At 40.9% G+C, this 21,705-nt stretch overlaps 1 protein-coding gene across 2 annotated transcripts; it reads right to left on the bottom strand.

The window, feature by feature from the left end:
* Positions 1-1,835: 1,835 nt before the first annotated feature.
* Positions 1,836-21,268, bottom strand: LOC131242781 (probable serine/threonine-protein kinase At1g54610). 2 transcript variants are annotated; one of them, XM_058241656.1, is made up of 9 exons: positions 21,251-21,268; positions 19,716-20,259; positions 17,949-18,233; positions 17,518-17,835; positions 12,475-12,702; positions 9,934-10,034; positions 9,064-9,178; positions 5,120-5,620; positions 1,836-2,626 (listed from the first exon to the last, which is right to left on the bottom strand). In XM_058241656.1, the coding sequence occupies exons 2-9, from the start codon at positions 20,166-20,168 to the stop codon at positions 2,411-2,413; spliced, it is 2,217 nt and encodes a 738-aa protein (XP_058097639.1). In that variant the 5' UTR covers positions 20,169-20,259; positions 21,251-21,268; the 3' UTR covers positions 1,836-2,410. The 2 variants fall into 2 exon arrangements, with proteins under 2 accessions (XP_058097639.1, XP_058097638.1); XM_058241655.1 differs by lacking the exon at positions 21,251-21,268 and adding an exon at positions 20,962-21,244.
* Between the last annotated feature and the right edge of the window lie 437 nt (positions 21,269-21,705).

Below are 21,705 nucleotides of genomic sequence, written 5' to 3'. Positions count from 1 at the left end.
TAACAGGCCCTGAGGACCCAAACACAAATTCATCCCCTTATTAATGAATCAATTTCTCACGGCCTCGATGCTCAGAAGCAAACAGACCTGTAAGAGTTTTCATAAGCTCACACAAACCTCCACATGTAGCTACTATTGTGCATTTGTGGGACATCCATCATGTGGTCTCTAGCATGTACTAACCTGTTCGATGATCCATTCATCAAGCGGGCCTTTATCTTAATTATGAACCATTGACAACATTTTTATTTTAAACTACGGCGTTTCAATCGTATATGAGTCGACAGGCTCGAGTTTCGGTCGAGGTCATACGCGTGGTAGGACCAGCACGATGGAAGACTCAGATGGCACTGATGTCCCGCAAATGTGTGGCCATTTGGTGAGGTAGTTTTGTGCTTAGCAAAGCTATCCCATTGGAGTTGGATCAAATCATCCCTCTTGTGTGATTTTATCAGAACTTGCTCTAAGGTTCATGCCATCAGGTGAATATGAACAGTTCAGATATCTTCCCACTCCAACGTTCATGTCGTCCAGTGAATATAAACGGCTCAGTTAACCCACCTCATTCAAGTGCCGGAAAATATGTGTACTAGTTTGCCTGGCCTTAAGGTAGCATTTGTGCCATCCATCATATGGACCCCATGTTTAATTGCCTGCGGCTTGGAAGAATTCTTTCATTGGAGTAAGAATCTCACTCTGATTTATTTATTTATTTATTTATTTTTTTGAACATTCAACTCACTCACTTTTCAAATTGCAATTCAAGCAAATCCTTAAATTGTATTTGGAGTCAATGGTGTTTTGCCATCCAACAATGTGACTTTCTAACTACCATTTTAAGTTAAAATAGTATTTAACAAAATTGCATCCAACATTCCAACTTGCACTTGTGTTGCTGATTTTAATTGGCAGAACCAAAACAGACCATCTAAAATGGGAACATTTTCCCCATCATTACAGCTGCAAAATGCCCAAAATTGGATGGTTGTCATAGATTGCTTGGATAGATAGTACCAGCAAATGGATGGTCCAGAAAAAATACAGCCAGACTCCAGATTGGATGGCTGGTATCATTTGGTACCATAGTCCGACTAAAGACAACATCAGATCAGCAATCTGGATCAACAAAGTGACCCTACCTGCAGGAACTGATGGCCCAAGCAATGAAATGATGCGACTCATTCAAGTTGACTCAGCCTTGCTCGAGTCCAATCCGGTTCAACAGCATGAGTCAGCAGTTGAAATAGGCCCCACTTGGACGAGTCACCCCCTTACTCAGGTGAGTCGTGACTGACTGGATTCAGGACCGAGTCAAAAAATTAATAATAAATAAATAAATAAACACACACACACACATACATGCCCAAGATACTAAAATTCCTCTTTTGTCAAATTCTAGTACTGGCAACCTCATAAAGTTCTTTGAAGGAACCCATCTGGTTGATATAAGATTGAATGTGGGGCAAGTGATTGAAGTGATTCATACAAGAGATTGAAGCAAATACACAGGTCCCGCCACAACACGCCTGCGCTGGCTCATTCAACTCACTTGGGCTGGTTGAAAAATCAAGGTCCATTCATCAGGTGGCCACAAGCACACATTGAATACAGGCCATTGGTAATCTTTCTTCAAATGATCCATTCTAATATGTGCAGTCCACATGGGGCCGATCTATCAGTTCAGCGCATGTTATTGATGACCCCCACCTGATGAATGGCCCAGATCCAGCTGCATTGGCACGTGTGCATCTGCATGCGCCTGCAGATGGCATTTCAATCTTCCCCCATGAATCTTCACACTTCTCAATAAGATTAGTGACTGAAACAAGCACACATGATCAACTTTAGTTTTAAATAGATTCATCTCTGTCAGTAAAAGGGGCATTGCTCTTGGAACACATATAATCTATATTAACTAGCCACCACCCAAAGAATCCAAGGGCCTTGCCCATCCCCTTTCAGCTTCCCAAAAATGAATCCCTGTCTCAGCCCAAATACACATTGACCCGATGAAGCCATTGAGGCCCACTGTCTCATCCTCGCTAAAGCCATCGGAGATCCAAGATACAGAGTTAGAGGCCATGTTCTTTTCTTTTCTTCTCCTCCTTTCTTTTTTCTTTATTACTTCTCACCTCAAAGTCAGATTACGGCTTCATCGGAGGTGATTTCCGAATCACCGCAAGCTTTCCCAAAATCGACATCCGTTCCTCTAATGTATATATCTTGGTGATCCCAGGTCCTGCCTTCCCAAATGATTCCACACCCCAAAGAAGCTCTCCCTGGTGTTAGTTCCTCCCCTCCTTTAATGAGAGACCAAAGCCCAAAAGCACAAAGCGAAATGGTGAACGTCTTCTTTGTTACCCCTCTCGGCTTTCGGAGCATTTAGCTGGTGTAGCAAGCTACTCGCACCTTAGACATCTGTACCGCCATTTCTCCCAGGGTAAAGCAGCGCCTCGAATTGGGTTTTCTCAGCGTGGCTTTTCTTGGGCTTCGTCTTGTCATGGCGTGCTTTGCGTACAGCTTGTTGGATCTGCCTCTCGTGCTCTTTGAGCATTTCGTCTAAGTTTCCGCTTGGAGGCAACAATGGCCCAGAGTAGTGGATTCTGTTCTTCTTGCCACCATAACCCTGATGCACATATGACTTGTAAGTATAGTGTTGCACTGAATGGCAGTAGTTTGGGGTACCAAAAAATCTAGTTCATAGAATATATATTGAGGAAGCGAAACAACAGAATGCTAAGGCTTTATGCAGTGCCCTCCTCACAGTACACGGCAAACACTTCTCGTGATCGGGAGTATTAGTCTGGTGGGCCACCATGTGGATAAGCTGTAGCCCGTAAATCATGGTGAAAGGAGAACTAAACATCCATTTATTGTGTTTTTTTTTCCTGGTTCGTCGACCACTGTTCTAATCGTCATTCAGAAGGCCTTTGATCAATGGCCACCAGAGTCCAATTCCCTTGGTTTTCGTGATCCCCCATGTATCTAAGTGGTCAACCAGAACAACAGTTCTGATCCCTGGACATGCTTTCCACGCACAGTGAGAAGAGAACTGCATAGAAATTGTATGCTACAGCCTGCATATCAGCATTCCTCATTTACAAATGCCAAGGCAATTTGTGCGAGGAGACTAAAGAAACAATCAGGGCACAAGTGTGAGAGATCTGGGCAACTCATCATGTAGGTCCACTGTGAATATGCCATGGCCAAAGAACCCGGCCCTGTCCATCGATCAGGTGAGATAGAAGTGCCTAACGAATGTTGACCATTGTCATCTTTCTCTAATCATAAATAACCATCTGATGGATGGATTGGCCTGGTTCCTGGGCTAGGTCATGTTCACAGTGGGACCAACCTGATGAATGGCCTCTAACATGCATGTACATTTGCATGTAACAAACCATCTCTTCAATCTCTCATGGAGAAATTCTCCAGGGAATTACACGATCCTCATCCAGAGGGGATGTGTAGTATCCTCAGGTCCTCAGTTTGCTCAAGTGGGGACCATGGTTAAGTGATGCAGGCTGTCGATTTGATGAACCCCACTGCAGATGGAATGTGCCCAAACTATCTCCCTAGTGGAAGAAACCTAACCTTTAATTGATGGGCCAGCAAATTGACAGTTAAGAAATGCAACAGCAGCTCATATTTCACTGACAAAAGGCCAAAGACTGGATGGCTAGGATCCTCCAATCCAAGGGCTTTTTCAGGGTAGGGACCATCCAGGGTGGGCCCCACCATATCAGCAGTACGGGCTATCAAACACACTTGTAACAGCCTAAGGGTACTAAACATACTCTCAATCCGGAATTGCGGCATCTTCCATAATTGTGTTTGGATTTTAGAGGCCATCCTGCTCAAAATGATCCCCTAAAATCACATCAAATTGCCTCTCTACCAATGGATATAAAAGTTCTTTTACTCTATTAGGCAGTTTCCATTTATTTCTTTTGCATCCAAAAAACGAAAATAAAAAGAAAAAGAAAAACAGTTCTCCCATATTTGCAGCCAAGGTTTCAACTCTTTGACATAAACCAGATGTTGGTGCTAGAATCAGGCAAAAGTACCCCCCATTTGGACACCATAAAATGTGGATAGAGCTATCAGTGATATACAATGATTATTGGTGCCATTCAATTTGAGCTTTCCTAAGCTCCCATCCAACTCCGCCTGTGACTAGGGTGGAAAATGGGCTGGGCCGGCCCAAGTTCAGTTCACCTTTATGCCAGGTTTGGGTTGAGCATCAAGGCCCGTGGGTTGGACCTAGGTGAGTCTTAGGCCCGATAATTAATTGGGCTGGACATGGCTTGCATCTACTAAGGGGCCCACAAGTAGGGTGAGCAGACCCAGCCAAAATTATTTCAACATTGGCGGGTTGAATATTAGGATGGTAGGCCTGGCCTGGCCCAAGAGAGCTTCAGGTTGGGCTGGACCTGGACACAGGTCCTTAGCTCACGGGCTGGACTTCAACATGCTTTGGCCAGCAAGAGCCCATTTGCCACCCACATGTGGCTATGTGTTAACCTGGCATGATCATGAAATATTCAAGCCATGCAAGCAAGTTGTGCATTCGTAGATGACCTGGCCCAAATATCAGGCAGGTCAACTCATCAGCTGGGAAGGCCATGGATAGCAACAATGGAGGGTATTAAAGAAATTGCTAACTGTCCACTTTCACTTACCCATATGGTCCATCTGATAAGTTGACTGGCTTGATGGGGCTAGATCATCTACATGATGGGGATCGTTTGATGCATGGCTCGGAAATCCAACAAGCTAGCATGGTTTGCACGTTTTGAGTGTTGGAGCTGCCTGTCAACTTAGCAGAATTTCATGCTTGTATCCATTCGTAATGTATTTGTCTGCGTCTCCATGGATATCATAGTTTCTGGAATTTAGTGCTCCTAAGATTTCCATTTCATGCATTTGGACTTGCGTTTATGGTGCATTTAGTTGCAACAAAGATGATGAAATTTCATAACTAATCAATCTAATTTGGTGCAAAATATCATGAAATTTCATGATGCTTCATGCAACCAAACACACCCTTAATCTTCACATTTCAACTTAAAGAAAGAACAATTTATGTAATTACTTTTCCTCTGATAATTCCACTTACCACAGTAGATTCCTTGCCGCTTGTTCTTTCACCCTTCTTATGAGAGGAGGATGCCCTATCCAGCAAATGGTGGGTCCATTCCTGCTTTCCAGAGGCCTCAGCATCATCCATCTGATTGCATCTCCCATTTGATCTCTGCTCTGGCCAGTGTGGATGCGTGCTCCTCTCCCTGTGATTAGTACTTCTTGCTGCCACCAAACCAGATAAGTTTGACAAGTTAGGAGCCCCTTGGGGCATGTAAGATCCCTGCGTTTTTGAATCTGAGCCATTAGAAGCCCTTGAAGAGCTGAATGCCTGGCCAGGAGCTGTCAGAATCTCGTCATCCTTCGCCTTCTTCTTCCACAAGGAGCCAAATGTACCAGGTTGCAGAAACCGGCCAGAATGAGAAAAACCATTCTGAGAAGTTCCACTGGGGGGATGAATGGAAAAACCAGACCCACAATCCTCTTGAGGATTGAATTTCTCACTGCTGCTTTTATGATTTGATTGTGTCTGTCGCTTCTGTTAGGGGGAAAAAAAAAAGGCCAAGTGTATTAAATCAAATTAAGACAAGCTTATCACATTAAATCAATATTCATAAGATCAGATACCAGATGAGGGTTATTTTATTTATTTATTTATTTTTATTTTTTGGGGGTATCCTTGGAGGAATTACCTCCAAGCATTGCTAAGGAACTTATGCAAGAAGGCTCCAAGAGAGCTAGAACTCGGGTCATTCCCCAAGAGGGGATACATCTCCACTAGCTCGACCAACGCACTAGAGACAGATGAGTTAATTGCTGAACCAGGTATTAGGGATGGGCTCCAGTTGTACTGTTACCACCACAAGCTTATGGTGGTACCAAGCAAATGTGGGGTCCAAGTGATGTATGAAGCACATCCAACCCATCCATCAGATGCATGACCTCATGTTACCTCCAAGTCCTGAAAATCACATCGATCCAAAATTTAGCTCGGCCAGGGAACAGGGAAGAAGTTGGGAGGGAGTACCCACCCTTGATTTACAACAGGGCCCACCAAGTTGAAAACCAGCCTGTTTTTTAGTCCGACCCTTCATCCATGCCAGATGGAAAGGTCTTAATGGCTTGGATTCCATAAAAACAGTACGGTGGGCCGCCAATGGGTGTCCCCTCTGAACTTCTTCCTCGTGGCATAGCCCAATGGACTCATTGATCAGCCTGACTTTTGGATGCTGAAGGAAACATGCACTGATGCATCTAATAGATGGGTTGAATGTCATGCATGCATAACGTAGACTGTACATCCATAGTATCCAAAAACAGCTACATAACAGCCATTGCGGCCATTATGTAACAATTATGGTGGGTATTGTTATGCATTATGGGGCCGTAATGGCCATTATGGAAAAAATGGCCCGTTGAGGGGGAGGAGTAACGTTCCTTGCAGAAAAGCGCTATGGTGCTTCCTAATACTTGCCTATGGTGCTTGAGTGCAGGGGAGTCCGTTGATCATATTTTCATCCATTGCTCCTCTTGTGTGGTGTAGTCTGGCATTTTTCGATCTTTGGGTGTGCATTGGGTGATGCCTGTGTTGATGGATCCCCTCTTTCGAGGGTCACATGGAGACTCGGGAGGCTGTTTTGGGTCCCGGAAATGGAGGCTTTCTCTCTTGACTGCCTTATGGTTGATTTGGTTAGAAAGGAATAACCAAGTCTTTTGTAACTAGAGTAGCTATTCGGACGGTGTACGATTGGGTTGTCCATATGATGTCTAAGTGGTTGCAGTGAGTGTGTTTGGGCTAGGTATTGGAGTTTTACGGCTTTGTTCATAGTTCTTTTTTTTTTTTTTTTTTGTCTTTTTCGTTATTTTTTCTTTTCTTTTCTGTTTGTATAGTTTTTGTTTTCTTTTTGGCTCTTGCCCTAATAAATTTGCATCATCTTTTATATATATATATATATATATATATATATACGCCGTATCATAAAGGTAGTGATGGTGCCCATTATGGCCACTATTACCGTTATATATATATATATACGCCATATCATAAAGGTAGTGATGGTGCCCATTACGGCCACTATTACCGTTACTATTGTAGCTTAAGGTGGTAGTGGTACCACTTGAGCATACCCCATTAAGGAAAGGATCATGAAAATACACCAGTTTAAGTACACCTGAAATAATCTTTACTGGGCAGGCAGAAACGAAGTCCAAGAGTCCCTCTTTTGGTTTTCAAGTGATCTCTTTCATTTTTCTTTAACGTATGAAGGTTTTAATTATTTAAACACCAAAAACCTCTCCAATCCCCACCACTCTTAACCCTACCCAAATTTTATTTTTTATTTTTTTTAAATGATTATTGGGTTTAGTTAGTAGCTTTGGTTATTTGAGAACACTCTCACCATGAATACTTTCAGCCATTGATTAAAAACCCTAAGCGTTTTCTCTTTTTCTCTTGAGAGATGGAGAAGGTTATTAAGAGTGAGTTCACCACTCAATTTGCAAGTGAGATTATCCTTCAAAATTTTAGTGAGATTATCCAATGAATCCATCCATTGACCCCTAAATCAATCTCTAGAATCTTCTAAATTCTTCTAGAAGCTTCTTTTTTGGCAGTAACAAATGATTTATTGAAAAAGGCCCAGCAGGCAAGGAAATACAAGAGAAGAAACTTCTAGGCTCTTCTCCTATGTACAAGCCTCGACTTGGGAAAGTAGTGGTGGAGGTTTGGGATGGAGGAGACTCCTTGTGGAGAGAGAAAATAGCAACCAACTATGAATGTGAGGAAGGGGATCGGTGGACGAGGGACTCTTCCCTGTACAATGCGACAAGCTTGTGGAGAGGCGTCTCTAGTGTGAAAGCAAAGTTTGAGGGGATTGAATTCTTGGTTGGAAATGGAGATGACGTCCGGTTTTGGAAGAATGCGTGGACGAGTGGGACTCCCCTCTAGAATGTGTTCCCAAGACTGGCATGTATTGTGGTCGATAGCGGCATTCCTGACGCTAGATGAATAGAGATTGGCGTTGATGTCCATGTGGGGGGAAAGGAATGGGCGATGTTTCAACAATATAAGCAACTATGTCTTTTATGTTATTTGAAGAGTAAAATCCTATGTGGCTGAATGGGCCTCTTGTAGAGTTATTTTAAAGGATTGTAATCTTCTTTTTGCTTGATTGGGCTGGTTGGTCTGTCTGCCATCTCGGCGCTTTTCTGATAAAATCATCTTTACCTTTCCAAAAAAAAAAAAAACTTATTTCATTCCCCTTCTTTATTTCCTAAAATTTCATGCGACTATGATAGATTGATGTTCCAAAAAGCAGTCAGGTTAATTTGGAAAGATTCTTTTGAAGACTACAGGTTATTGAGATGAAAGTGAAGATGGATATAAAATATCAAGAGAATTGCTCCAGTGCTCCTAGATGCCTTGGTAGTGACCCTCAGACCATCCAATCGATAAATCTGAACTGTCCACTTAAGCCTAGAACACATTTCATAGGCAACCGTGCAAAAAATAGCACTGGTCGGATGATCCAATCCATCCTTGATTTGGCCCTATTTTCTACAGACATCTTTCTCCAAGCCATGAACGGGATACGGGATTGTTACAATTGCCTAACAAAAGTGATTCTTCAGAATCATAAGCAATCTATGATGGTCCCTCGCAAAAAGATGGATCAAGTTGTTGATTGGACCTATTTTGTGTTAACAATCTTGACCAGCAATATTGAAAACATTTGGTCAAATGATTAGTATTGGTCAAATCGGTGTGATGTCTGCATGCTGGCCAATGAAATATGCGCTGGATCTATCCAGCAGTCTAGATCAATGGATTGGATTGTCTAAGTGTCCCAATGCAACAAGGATCACCACAGCTTATTGTGCTCTGAAAGCACTGGAGAATTTCTCAAATACGAATACCATGACCCCAAGTCGATGAACAGGAGAAATTCATTGAAAAGAAGAAGAGCAGGAGAAATGTAATACCTGCAATGACGACTGCAGTTCAGCATTGGCATCTGGGGCTGGGATTGCTTTGGATTCTCTTGGCTCTTTTCTGATGGATTCAGATCCATGCTCTTTCACAGATGCTGTTCTTTGCCTGGTAGCAAGACAGAAAAGTGCAGAAGCATAAGTAAGTCCCAACCTAACGATGAACAAGAGAACCGGGTACCTTTCAATGATCTTTTGAAAGAAATTACATATGTGACTAAATGGAAGGAACTAAAATATGGAATACAAAAACCACCACTCTAGCCATTTGGCCTTTAGTGACCCATGAAGTGGACCAGGTTCAAGATTTTTAAGGTAGAATTATTTGGACATCTCTATAGTTACATTTCAAACAAGGGTAACTTCAGAGGTTGCCCAAAAGACAGTGGCTCTCTGATCTTGTATAAGTATAATTCCATTATATATATATATATATATATATATATATATATATTAAGGGTTACACCAAGGCCCTGTTGCACCTTAGTGGACTCTCAATAGCTTATTTCCCAACACTAACATAGGTAGTGTGTAACAATCATGTACAAATCCAAATGCTTTTTACAATTTTTGATGCCATAAAGAATTTTGTAAGGCAAAGGGAATGAATTTGAAGTACTATGATCCTAATGCTTTTTACACTTTTTGATGCCAGAAAGAATTTTGCAACGCGTGGGGAATGAATTTGAAGTGATATGATCCTAATGCTTTTTACACTTTTTGATGCCAGAAATAATTTTGCAACACATAGGGAATGAATTTGAAGTGATTCGATCCTCATGCTTTTTACACTTTTTGATGCCAGAAAGAATTTTGCAATGTAAAGGAAATGAATTTGAAGTAGTGCGATATATAATAGAATACCTTCTAGCTTCCTCTTCCCTAAGCTTAGCATCAAACTCCTTGCTTGGTGGATATTTAGGCAAACTTGAAGGATCGCAGGCAAGAGGTTGTGTCGTGAAGAACTGCAAACAAAAACTTAAGAATAAGTATACAATACACACCATAAATGCAGCAAGAAAAGGAAGAAAAATGTAGATCATCAAAGAAAAGTTGAAACAAACAATGAATATCTCAAAGGCATGAAAAAACAGGCCACTGTAAATGTGATGTTTTCAATGCCAAATGTGCGTAAAGTCCAGCCCCACACACACCTCCCACATGTTAACAAGGCCGTTCGTGATTGGGGGATAGTTCAGGTGATCCCAATTTTTGTTTCAGCTGGTAGAAGTTTGTGGTGGTAGTTGTGATGCTATCTTGCATCGTTTTGTATCTTTTCTTGTATATGCCCCTTTTTCCTTTCCAATAAAACTTTCATTCATCAAAAAAAAAAAAGGGACATACGCCATTCATTAGGTGCCCCCAAACATGTAGATGACCTGGCCCATGAATTCGTCCGGTCTGCTCATCAGATGGGCTATGTGTAAGTTGAATGTGTTGTTTGCCAACATCTTCTTTATTGTCCATTTGTTTCATAAATTGTGGCCCTCCTGAGGAGTGAGTAGCAACTAGCATGATTCTTGGACCAGGGCATCAACACATTGGAGCCAACAATGGACAGCTTGAGCTCATACATGTGATCCAAGTTGGCACATGTGGAGGCATGCATAGGCATGCATAGGGACTAGGCTATGCATGCCAAATTAACATTTACAAATGCATTTTGGACTTCAAAATTTTCATTAGTGAAGAATATTTCGTCTCCTCACATGATATGTAATGCAAGGGCATTTTCACACTGCGCTTGAGAGGGGTGGCCTGTGGGATGCGGGGGCACACTCAGGGTGGGTGGCCCATGTAAGGCGGGTGACTCATGTAAGCCGGAACCCATGTGATTTGAAGCCCACAAGGGAGTGGAACCCATGTGATTTGGGGCCCACAAAGAGGGTTCGGCCGAGAACCTAACCCATGGATGTGGGGCCTGGGCTATAAGATAAAGGGATTAATTCGCCATGTCTATCAGTTCGAGCTTTTAGAGCAAGTGGTTAATTGTTCTACATCAAATTAATATCAACGCGGGAGGTCTCGTGTTTGAGACTCCTCACCAAGGGTGATTAACGCAGGGGCATTTTCACACCAGTCTCGAGTGAGGTGGCCTGTAGGATGCAGGCAAGGTGTTCCGTATCCATTACGATACGGCCGTAAAGGCCGATACATATAGGTAACGGCCGTGACCGTGACGCGGTACGGGGGTGAAACAGGATGGTTTTTTGGAACCGTATCAGCCGTTACAAGGGCCATAACAACCTTTATGGGGCATAATAACCGTTACCCCCATAACGGTCGAAAAACAGCCACTTCTTTTTTCTACATAAATCCATTTATTCCTCATTTTTTCACTTTTCTTATTTCAAAAGCTTTCTTACATCATTCTATAATAGATTTCAACCACCCATACTATAGTTTTTAGGATTAAAATGGTAGATTGAAGCAATTTGGGTGAATAAAAGCTCCGAGAGCCATTTTTTCAAAAAATTGAAAAAAGTGGTATATGTAAATTTTTTTCCGATTTCTAATTCTAATGATTGATTGTGATGTGTAAACATTAGAGACATAACCATGTTCGTAAATTCATAAACAACCTAATACAATGCTCTCACCAAAGAGTGGACCGTTACTCTACCATAAACATGTTCAAAACAAAAAATGAATACAAATTTGGAATATTTATATTATTCTAGATTTTATAAATATTTTTCCTTTTTTTCTGGGGGGACAATTTTTTTTTTTTACTATTACAGGGGTCATAACGGTCGTTCTGCCCCGTATCGGCCGTTATGACCGATACCCGTATCAGTAACAGTGGTGACCGTTACGACCACCATTACCGATACAGAATACCTTGGATGCGGGAGCACACTTAGGGTGGGCAGCCCGTGTGAGGCGGGTGGCTCATGTGAGGCGGAACCCATGTAATTTGGAACCCACGGGGGGGCAGAACCCGTGTGATTTGGGGCCCACGAGGAGGTTTTAGCCGAGGACCTAACCCATGGATGTGGGGCCTAGGCTATAAGTTAAAGGGATTAATTCGTCACACTCTATCAGTTCGAACTTTTAGAGCAAGTGGTTAATTGTCCTACATTAATATGCATAAATGATGAAATCCATTTGGTAGCCACAATGGGCAGTTCGTTTCTCAAAACGGCAGAGGGAGTTGGTAACATTTTGGGCCGTGAATGCTGGTGGTGGTTGTGTGAAACAGTGCCATCATTGGAATTTTTCACAATGATCAAAGGTAATCATGTTGAATTCGAAGTCACATTTCCTTCTCTAGCTAACAAAGAACAGTTTTCATCCATGTCACTCGTTCTCCAAATTATTAGGGCCATTTCACCAGAAACCATGTTTCATAATTTGAAGTTTTTCCAAAATTACCACAACAAAGTACTAGTAACATAAAATTACCTTGCTCTTAAGGGCAGAAGCTGCTGTTCCGCGATGCGCAGGTTCTATTGCAAGAAGGACATCCATTAGAGCTAAGGCTGAGGGAGCAAAATCCTTGAACATCTCTGCAACACAACGCTTGTAAGGGTGTTGAGGTTTAAAAATGGTTGCATGTGGCAATTTTGATGTCCTCCAGTAATCCTCGGATGGTGAACCGCAAAGCTTAAAGATCTTGTGCAATTGCTCCACCTGCAGGAGGGAAACACAGTTTCCAACCATCACGAACGATCAGATAAAGCAAAGAGTGCAATTACTAGCAATCAACAGTCCAGAACCAAATCCACGCTGTACAAAATACTAGAAAAGGATGGAAAAGGCACCATGTTTTCTAGCACTTCATTAAGAAAGGAACCAATGATCACATACTATTTACCTTATTCTTCGACTCAGTGGAGATCTCATATGTGAACAGTGAAGTAACTTCTCTTTTGTTTGGGAATAAAATGCAAAACAGTGGTTTAAATAGTGAATAGCATGTAATGCAGCATTCACCCTTCGAAGCATGACCATAAGCTACATAGCATGTAGCATAAACTACACACTACTTCTAGATTTTTAATTAAGGGTACACTTGTTTTGTTTGTTTTTTTTTTTTTTTTTCCTGACAACACGTCCGCACTCCATTTTTGAGGCGAGACTGTTCCCTGTGGATGCACGCAATCACCCACAACCATGCGCATCGGGTAATGCACGCCCCATTAAGGGTACACTTGGTTGCACCTAATATCATGAAATGAGGAATTTATAAGCACATCATTATATATATATATATATATATATATATATAGAGAGAGAGAGAGAGAGAGAGAGAGAGAGAGAGAGAGAGGGGTGGGGGAATTTATTAAAATGAAACAAAGGAGAATAAACAGGCGACATGAGTAGATGAATAGAAGTTGCAGAGATGATCTTCAGATAGCGTGTGGGAAGAATAGGGAGAATAAAATTACAACTGAGGTCATATGAAACAGATTGGGAGTAGTCTGAATAAGACGAGAAATGATGGAGAGTAGATAAAGATGGTTCAGTCATGTGCAATAAAGACCAGAGATGGGAACTTAGAGTGGGATGAAGGGAAGACCTAAAAGAGGATGATGGGAAGACCTAAATGAACTGGGATTGGAGAGGTGAGAAGGATATGATGCTTGTTCGCTGAGCAAGGTTAGGGCCTCATATAGGAATTGTGGGCTCAACTATAGTTGCATGAAGTGTGAAGCAAAATGGCAACCAATTTGGATGGGGAAGTGCAGGGTGACTGTTTAAAAATGTCAGCGAGCATAAACTAGCAGGAAGCAGGAGCAAGAGCATGAATCCTTAGCACAGTGTGGGGTGGGAGAGGCACCTAGTTAATAGGATCATGCAACTATAGGCAGAATGTTAATTGTAAAGCCGACACCAAATAGTTGGAACAAGGCTGCTGTGATGATGATGATGTTAGGGAGGAGATCAGGAGACCCAATTCAACCAGGAGTAAGAGCAGCAATGGGCTGGGTGGTTTGGCCAGTCCAAGCAGCCTAACCCTGTGGAGCCACTTCCTGGGCCCCTAAACTTGGCCTAGCATCTAAGCCCAGACTTCAAATCTAGGCATGGTGGGCTGGCACAGGCCCATGCCATGAATGGCCTGGCCAAAACATCAAGTGAGCCACCATCATACAAAAGGAATGGCCGGATTAAAGAAACTTGTGAGCGGTTCCCAATCAAGTGCATGGGTAGTCTAAAGACATTCTGTTGATATGGGGTCATGTTTCCATGATCCAAACCATCTATATGATAGAACTTATCAAAGATGGAGGTCAACTTGAAAGAAATTCTTAAATTGAACTATTCCAAACCTTATGATCATCCAACTCATTTACTTATTGGGCTAGCCCTACACCCTACCTCAGTCAAGCCGTGTAGGGCCAGGGCCTTTTCAACATGATTAGGGCCAGGGCCAAAGCTTAGGGGACCAGGGCTAGGCTAAGGCCAAACTCGGCCAGACCCACTTGTACAGTCCTCCGACTTCCACTACTATTGTGGTCATTTTATGATGATCCCCAACCATTCCATTAGTGGCAACCATGAATGGGTCTTAAAGCAAAAATCAATGCCATCTAACAATCTTAATCATTTTCCTAGAGGCTGTTAACAATCCTACTCATTAGAAAATGGTCGTCGTCATCATCGTCTAAGCCTTATCCCAACTAATTGGGACTCATTTAAAAAATGTTCTTGAAAAAAAAATCAATTAGATCCAGTAAGTGATTTTGGATGACTTTTTTTTAAAACATTATTAGGTTTATCCAATTATTGTGATTTTTGGTCTATGGTCTATTGTGGAGCCCTACGATGAATGAGCATGTCAAATCTTCATAAATACATGATATGCATGCAATATAAACTTGCAAGGGCAAAGTTTCCATCCTGCTGGTTGGATTGGATTGCATAACATATGTGTCATGTGGGCATGTGTTAAAGAGGTTGCTTTGTAGAATTGATGGAATTATAGTTGCACAAAGCATGAAGCAGGAACACATTCGAGTGCAGGAGCAAGGAAGCATCTATTTCAAAATGTTGGCCAGTGTGTAGAAGCAGGAGCAACATCTGGGAAGAAGGTTCATGGTGCAACTACACGTCAATTTTTTAAAGAAGACAAGGGCCAAATACATGTCTTTCTCCAGCCCCACTGAGGTGAGGACTAGTCGAATGAGGAGGTCATGGCTCCAAGAGAGAATAAGAATCTTTTCAAAGAATATCGCTAGAGAGAGACTCTACTAACGCCATCCAATGGGTAACTATTCGATTGGAGCAGTGGAAGTGATCTTTTTCTTTTTTTATGAAATTTGTGACGTTATCTCTTGGATAAACATTCTGTTTACCCTTTGAAGAGAGGAGCTAATGATTTGGACAACTTGTTGGCCAAATAAGGTGTTCATAGATATTCCTTTTGTATTGGGAATTCATTAGGGGGAGATTGATTGATGATTTTTATATGTCTTGGCATAGTAATTTCTTGGTTTTTACAAAAATAAAAAATAAAAAAAAACATGTTTGGTTTAGAGTTTTTTGTTGGTTTTTACATTCCACAGCTTTTCCTCAAAAATCCTTCCCCGACTTTTAGCTGGGGAATAGAAAACCTAGATAATTAAAACAAAATTTTGGACTTTTCCCAGGTTTCCCACAAAAAACCTGGTATATCAACCAAACAAAGTTCAATCATTGCATGCCGGTGCCCATGTCAGCCGTGTCAGTGATGTCATTGTGATTTTTTAGGGAAAAAAAAACGTATGTAAATATCGGTTAAAAAATGTCAATTCAGATGTTTATTGACTTTTTCGAAACTTACATTGCATGTATCAGTCTGCCTTGTGGTATGCTGTCTACTTCTTAGTGGTCCTAATCACTCTAGAGTTCTAAGGTTTTCTAGCAGTTTGCAAATTAGTTAATGTAGAAACATTGTGTATTTATGTGTGGGAAGTGAAGCACCAATAACACATTTACTACAGGTTTACAACTCTACAAGAAAAAGAAAAAAAACAACAATATCCTTTTTTCCTTCTCTATGAAGGGAAGCAGCTAAAAACAAAGGATGAGCAAAAAATAGTCTCACTAGTATTGACCATTGCACATTGGTCCGGATCAGTCCATATCAACAGATTTAGTGTAAATATTAAGTATGGCCTATGTCTCACCAAAATATTGTATTAGTATCCACCAATACCCAATACATTCCAACTGGTACTGTGAACCATGATGAGAAGGGAAATGAAGGCTTTTCCCCTTAGGGCCTATTTGGATTCATGAAAAGCATGACAAAGTAAATAGTGTTTCTTAGGAAACCTTATTTCCAGGAAACTGTTGGAAAAGAAATATTGTTTCCCTCGATTGCTTTTCAACAAGATTTTCATAGAAATTTACAATATATTTTCAAGTTTGCTGTTTGGCGAAACAAAAAATTTTCTAGGAAAATTTTTAGGTGGTCACTAGCATATGCCAGATTAGCACATGTGGCACATGTGGCACGCTTATAGATGAAAAGTGGCACATGCGGCATACACAACATATGTGGGTACTTGAAGCTGAATCGTGGCGCACATGTAACACTATCAATCAAGGTAGGTGTAAATGGTGGTTCCCAATTATTGTTTATATTTAAATGTCTTTTATCTTAAATCTTATTTATTTTTTAAATGCAACAGAGGCAAGTATGGCTGAGCCATAAATGACACAGATCCAATACCCCATGTCATGTCATATCTGACAGGGATACCCCAATAGATTTGAAGGACTTGAATACCATCGTCTATGATAGTTGGACTTGATGTTGCCTGACAGGAAAAGTTTCACACCACACTTTTTATGCTGTGTAAAAGGAGATGAAAGCAGCGTGAAAAATATCGCGGATATATCGAAAATTTCAAGAAATCACAAAAAATACATCAAATGATATTATTGCGATATCTTCAAAATATCAGCAGGATTTAAAATAACACATTTTTATCACGATATTATCATGAAAATAGTAAAAACCTTACAGAATTTGGTATATAAATATCCATTTTTAAATTTTAATTTTTTTGTTAATTTACAATAAATATTTTTAATATTTTACTAAAAGATCTTTTATTTTCAGAAAGATTTTCCTAATAATACCCCGAGAAAAACCTCAAAATTTGAAAATCTCCTGAGATATTTCTGGGCGGAGAAATTGCCGAGAATGAGATTTTAAAAATCTCTACCCAATGATATTGGGCCAGGTGCGTGCGGGGTTGGGTTCTATGCTCTGGAGTATGAAATGCATACTTTGCCAGGAAAAAAAAAAGTATATGGAAACATCCAGTGGCAGTTAAAGAACCATGAGATGTAAAAGTTGCATGCATGCACCTCAGGCACCACTGTTACTGGTATGTGACTGACATGCATACTTGAGATAATGTGGTAAGTAGAAGCTAGGACAGCTAGCATGGCTGAATCCACCTATGCATATACATCTTGAGCAAAATGAATAACTTGGAAAGGGAACACTACCTCTGTTCTTCCTGGCATGATTGGTTTCCCAGCAAGCAATTCTGCTAGGATGCAACCAGTACTCCACAGGTCAACTGCAACCCCATACTCTGTGGCACCTAGCAAAAGCTCGGGAGGTCGATACCACAATGTTACGACTCGGCTTGTCAGCGGCTGTTTCTGATCAGGATGGAAAAATGTGGCCAGGCCAAAATCTGCAATCCGGAGAATGCCATTGTTGTCAATCAGAAGATTTGATCCCTTGATATCTCGATGCAGAACCCCACGACTATGGCAGTGTTCAAGGCCACGAAGCAATTGTTGCATATAGCACTTGATCTGAAATCCCAATGGCAAAGCTATAATGAGAACATAAAAATTGCAGAAAGGTTGCATTCACATGGAAAAAACATGTAAAAGGGCCATGCAAATATATCTAGCAGAACATAAACCTGTGGTTCGGTAAACTTGAGACCGGGAGTTGCTGCAAGTCCAGCAAGATCATGTTCCATATATTCAAATACAAGGTACAAGCTGTTTGACATACGGGGTGCTATCAAACCTTCGAGCTTCACAACATTTGGGTGATCTAGTCTACGCAGAACATGAATCTCTCTTGCCATAAAACGGACACTCTCAGGATCCATATTAACGAACCGCACTTTCTTCAGCGCAACAATTTTGCCAGTTTCAAGATCGCGAGCCTTGTATACATTACTATAAGTTCCTTGTCCAATCTGCAGAAATTGAAAAGCAATAAAAATAAGAAAAACAAAAAAGATGCACTCAGTTGTCAGGTACTGAGAGAAACAGAAGGCAAGGCAATGACTACTGTGCTTTGTAGCTTGAGTCTTAACAAACATTCCATTATCGTAAATGGACAGAAAAATTCTTGAAAGATCTGTTCAATTAAAAGAGATACGTAGCAAGCAACCATATAAAGATCTTCCACATTTTGGATTCCTAATCCAATGCTATGTACAGTTGTCAACTTAAACCTATAAGGAACTGTCTTCCCTCACCTCTACACCAATGGATTTTGTCCCCAGACATTTGGTCTTATGGTATGAAACTGCTGGAAGATTCCTTTTCTCTTTAATAATTCTATCCATCTGCCATTTTCTGCCAACATCAGTTCCTCTTAATCTAGGTTTACAAAAATGTAATGGGCCCATTACAACGGGAACGGTTAAGTTGTGTTGTGCAATGAAAAATTCCTTAGAAATAATGGATAATTAGATAATGAAAGTTATTTGGTAACAAAGGCCGTTGCTTAATCAATCGTGACCTTTATTGACACAATCCATCACAAACGGCATTATGTTATTAATTATAAACACTGTTTTTCAGTAAAAGAAAAATGTCCTATTTTTCTTGGTCAGTTATCTTCCATTTTTCCATTTTGTAACTTCTGCTACTAATTTATAACAATAATGTGATCAGCTTTTTTGGTGCCATAAAACCACTTTTTCTAAACCTTCCTCTTGATGTACTTCTACCCAATTCTACTAATGGCAAAACCTGAAGAGGGGTTGATAAACGGAATGTCACATATATTGAGACTTAAAAAAGGAATTAATCTCTCCAATATGAATCAACTACCATGAAAACACTTCCTTGAAAAAGGAATTAATCTCTCATTAGCTGACCTTGAAATATCATGCCCTGGAAATTCTGGACTTTAGATAATTAATTGCAAGTAGCGTCCAGCTTGAATTTGATATGATATATTTTTCTGTCAAATAAGCAGAAAATGAATTTGGTTTCATGATTACTGCGCTTCTAAGTCTTGACATTTCCACTGAGATTAGTTAATTTATCACATCCTTTTTGTCTAACATTAATGAAATATACATCATGTGTGAAGGGAGATAACTCATAATATAACTAATATCCTCAAGAATTTTATTGAATTATCCGTATGAGGTCATTGATGGCTAAAATTCAAACCAACAAGGCCAGTCATTAAGCCATAAACTTTTTCAACAATCTCATCCCAGAAGAGAGAGGGAAAAAAAAAAACATACAATTTCAACAACAGAGGAAAAAAAAAATACAAAACTTTGATATATCATCAAGTTATCATGGAAAGGCGCACAAATGGGAAACAGATAAAAAACAAAAATGCAGGTGAGAGAATTATATAAAAAAACATGAACATATAATAACAGGAACAATGTTATATGATAAAAGAGGAGGTAATGAAAAGCAGAACTGACTTTGTCTAATTTCTCAAATGAATCCGCCCGACGAGGCACCCATCCCTTGATCGCTTCACCTGCCACCGCTGTGAGCCAAGACGGCCACCCAGCAGCAACCTGTTCACCCTGAACACCATTGGGCACAGTGGTAATTCTCAAATTGGGCTCCACTTCATTAGTCACAGTATCTGTGGCCGTCCGTAGTTGATGGCTGGTTTTCCTTAGCCTCTCAATAACCGCCGCATTCTTCTCCCCCTCATCTGATGAAAGTGGTGTCAGACCCACATTCTCTTGTGACTTCGATATCAACCTCACTGTTCCATCATTCCTGTTACTTCCATCGGCCTCCACTACAACCTCCTCTCTCCTTGAGGGAGCGGACAACCGTCTTGACGACTTGCCCAATACCTTCTCTCTCCGACTTCCAACAAACTCGTCAGCAGTGCCGCCTTTTGAACAAATGCAGCCCATACTTCTCCACAGTCCCCTCTTCCAACAGAGGTTACTGCTCGATTCCCGTAATTTGCCACTCCTTGAGACTGCAGTTTTCGATGCATTAAGCCTAACAATTAACCAGCATTCCTCTTGAAACACCGAATTCCACAAACCAAAAAAATAAAAAATAAAAAAATCCTTTGTCTTGAAACTGCAATACCCAAACCTCTACCAATCCTTTCTGAAACCTAAATTCCAAAATTCTGTAGAAAAACTGACACCAGAGAACCCAAAATCCTCTTCAATCAAACAGCATTGCTTCCTCTTGAAAACCCAAATTCCAAAAACCTAAAATTTCTTCCAATCACACCGAAACTCTCATTCCCTTCTCAAAAACCAAAATCCATAACCCTGAAAAGGATCCCAAATTTAGAAAATTTTAAAACCAGATCCCAAACGATGAGAATTCAGCGGAATAACTCCCTCTGAAGAGAAACCAAATCCCAGAAATCACACCCTAAGACCCTCACAAAGATCCCAAACCCAGAAATTTCAAATGCCCAGATCTCAATTCCAGTAAAAATTCAAAAACCCAGATCCCAAATCAGAAAAATTCAATGAAAACCTACCCAAACGAAGAGAAACGCAAATCCCAAACCCAATGACCCCGAATGAAAAGATCCCAAATACAGAAATCTGAAAAAACCCAGATCCCAAATCAGGAGAGTTCAACTAAAAACCATCCAATTGAAGATAAACCAAAAGAACCCAAACCATCAATCAGAACATAAGTCCAGCATTAGTTGCTGGAATCGAATCAAAATCCCACCTTGGCAAAGAGGAATTCGGGCCGAAGAGTTCGACGGCTTTTTGGGATTGGAAAACTTTTCCTTTTTTACTGACTTTTTTTCCTTTTTTTTCTTTTTTTAGCCAAAGGGTGAGAAAAAATTCAGGAAGATATAATGAAAGAGAGGAGAGGAGAAAACCGAAAATTGCTCTGTTGTTTTTTCAGAGAGAGAGAGAGAGAGAGAGAGATTTTCGGATCCTGGGTAGCCTAGAAATGCGAAGGGCCGAAGGATTTTGGGATTTGACAGATTTAGATGGAAGACCCAACTCACCTCAGCTCACCGTCTGCTGTAGCAGTTTTTCCAGGAGAGAGAGAGAGAGAGAGAGAGCGACCTTCCCGTGGGGGAGGACGGACGCTGCGAGGATCCGACGCAGGATTACATGCGTGCGACGAACCTGCACACACGTGTGCAGACCTTACGGGAAGGGTGGAGCTATACGATCCTCGATCGAGCCTATGTCCTGTATGGTCCGAGAGCAGATTGCCTACTGTGTAAACTCTGTGGGGCCCATCATTTTGTATCTATATTATCTACTCCGTCCATCCGTTTTTAAATCTCATTTTAGGGCATGATTGTAGAACGAAGTATATTCAAATCTAAATTGTACCATAACACAAGAAACAGAGGGAATTGAACGTCTACCGTTGAAAACTTCTCGGGGGCCACAGAGCTTTTGTGGATCAAGATGAAATTTGTTTTTTTTCTCTTCATCCATGTTTTTTTGA

The sequence above is a fragment of the Magnolia sinica genome, chromosome 4 (genome assembly GCF_029962835.1).
Source record: "Magnolia sinica isolate HGM2019 chromosome 4, MsV1, whole genome shotgun sequence".
Lineage (NCBI taxonomy): Eukaryota > Viridiplantae > Streptophyta > Magnoliopsida > Magnoliales > Magnoliaceae > Magnolia > Magnolia sinica.
This window is presented reverse-complemented; position numbering and strand designations above follow the sequence as displayed.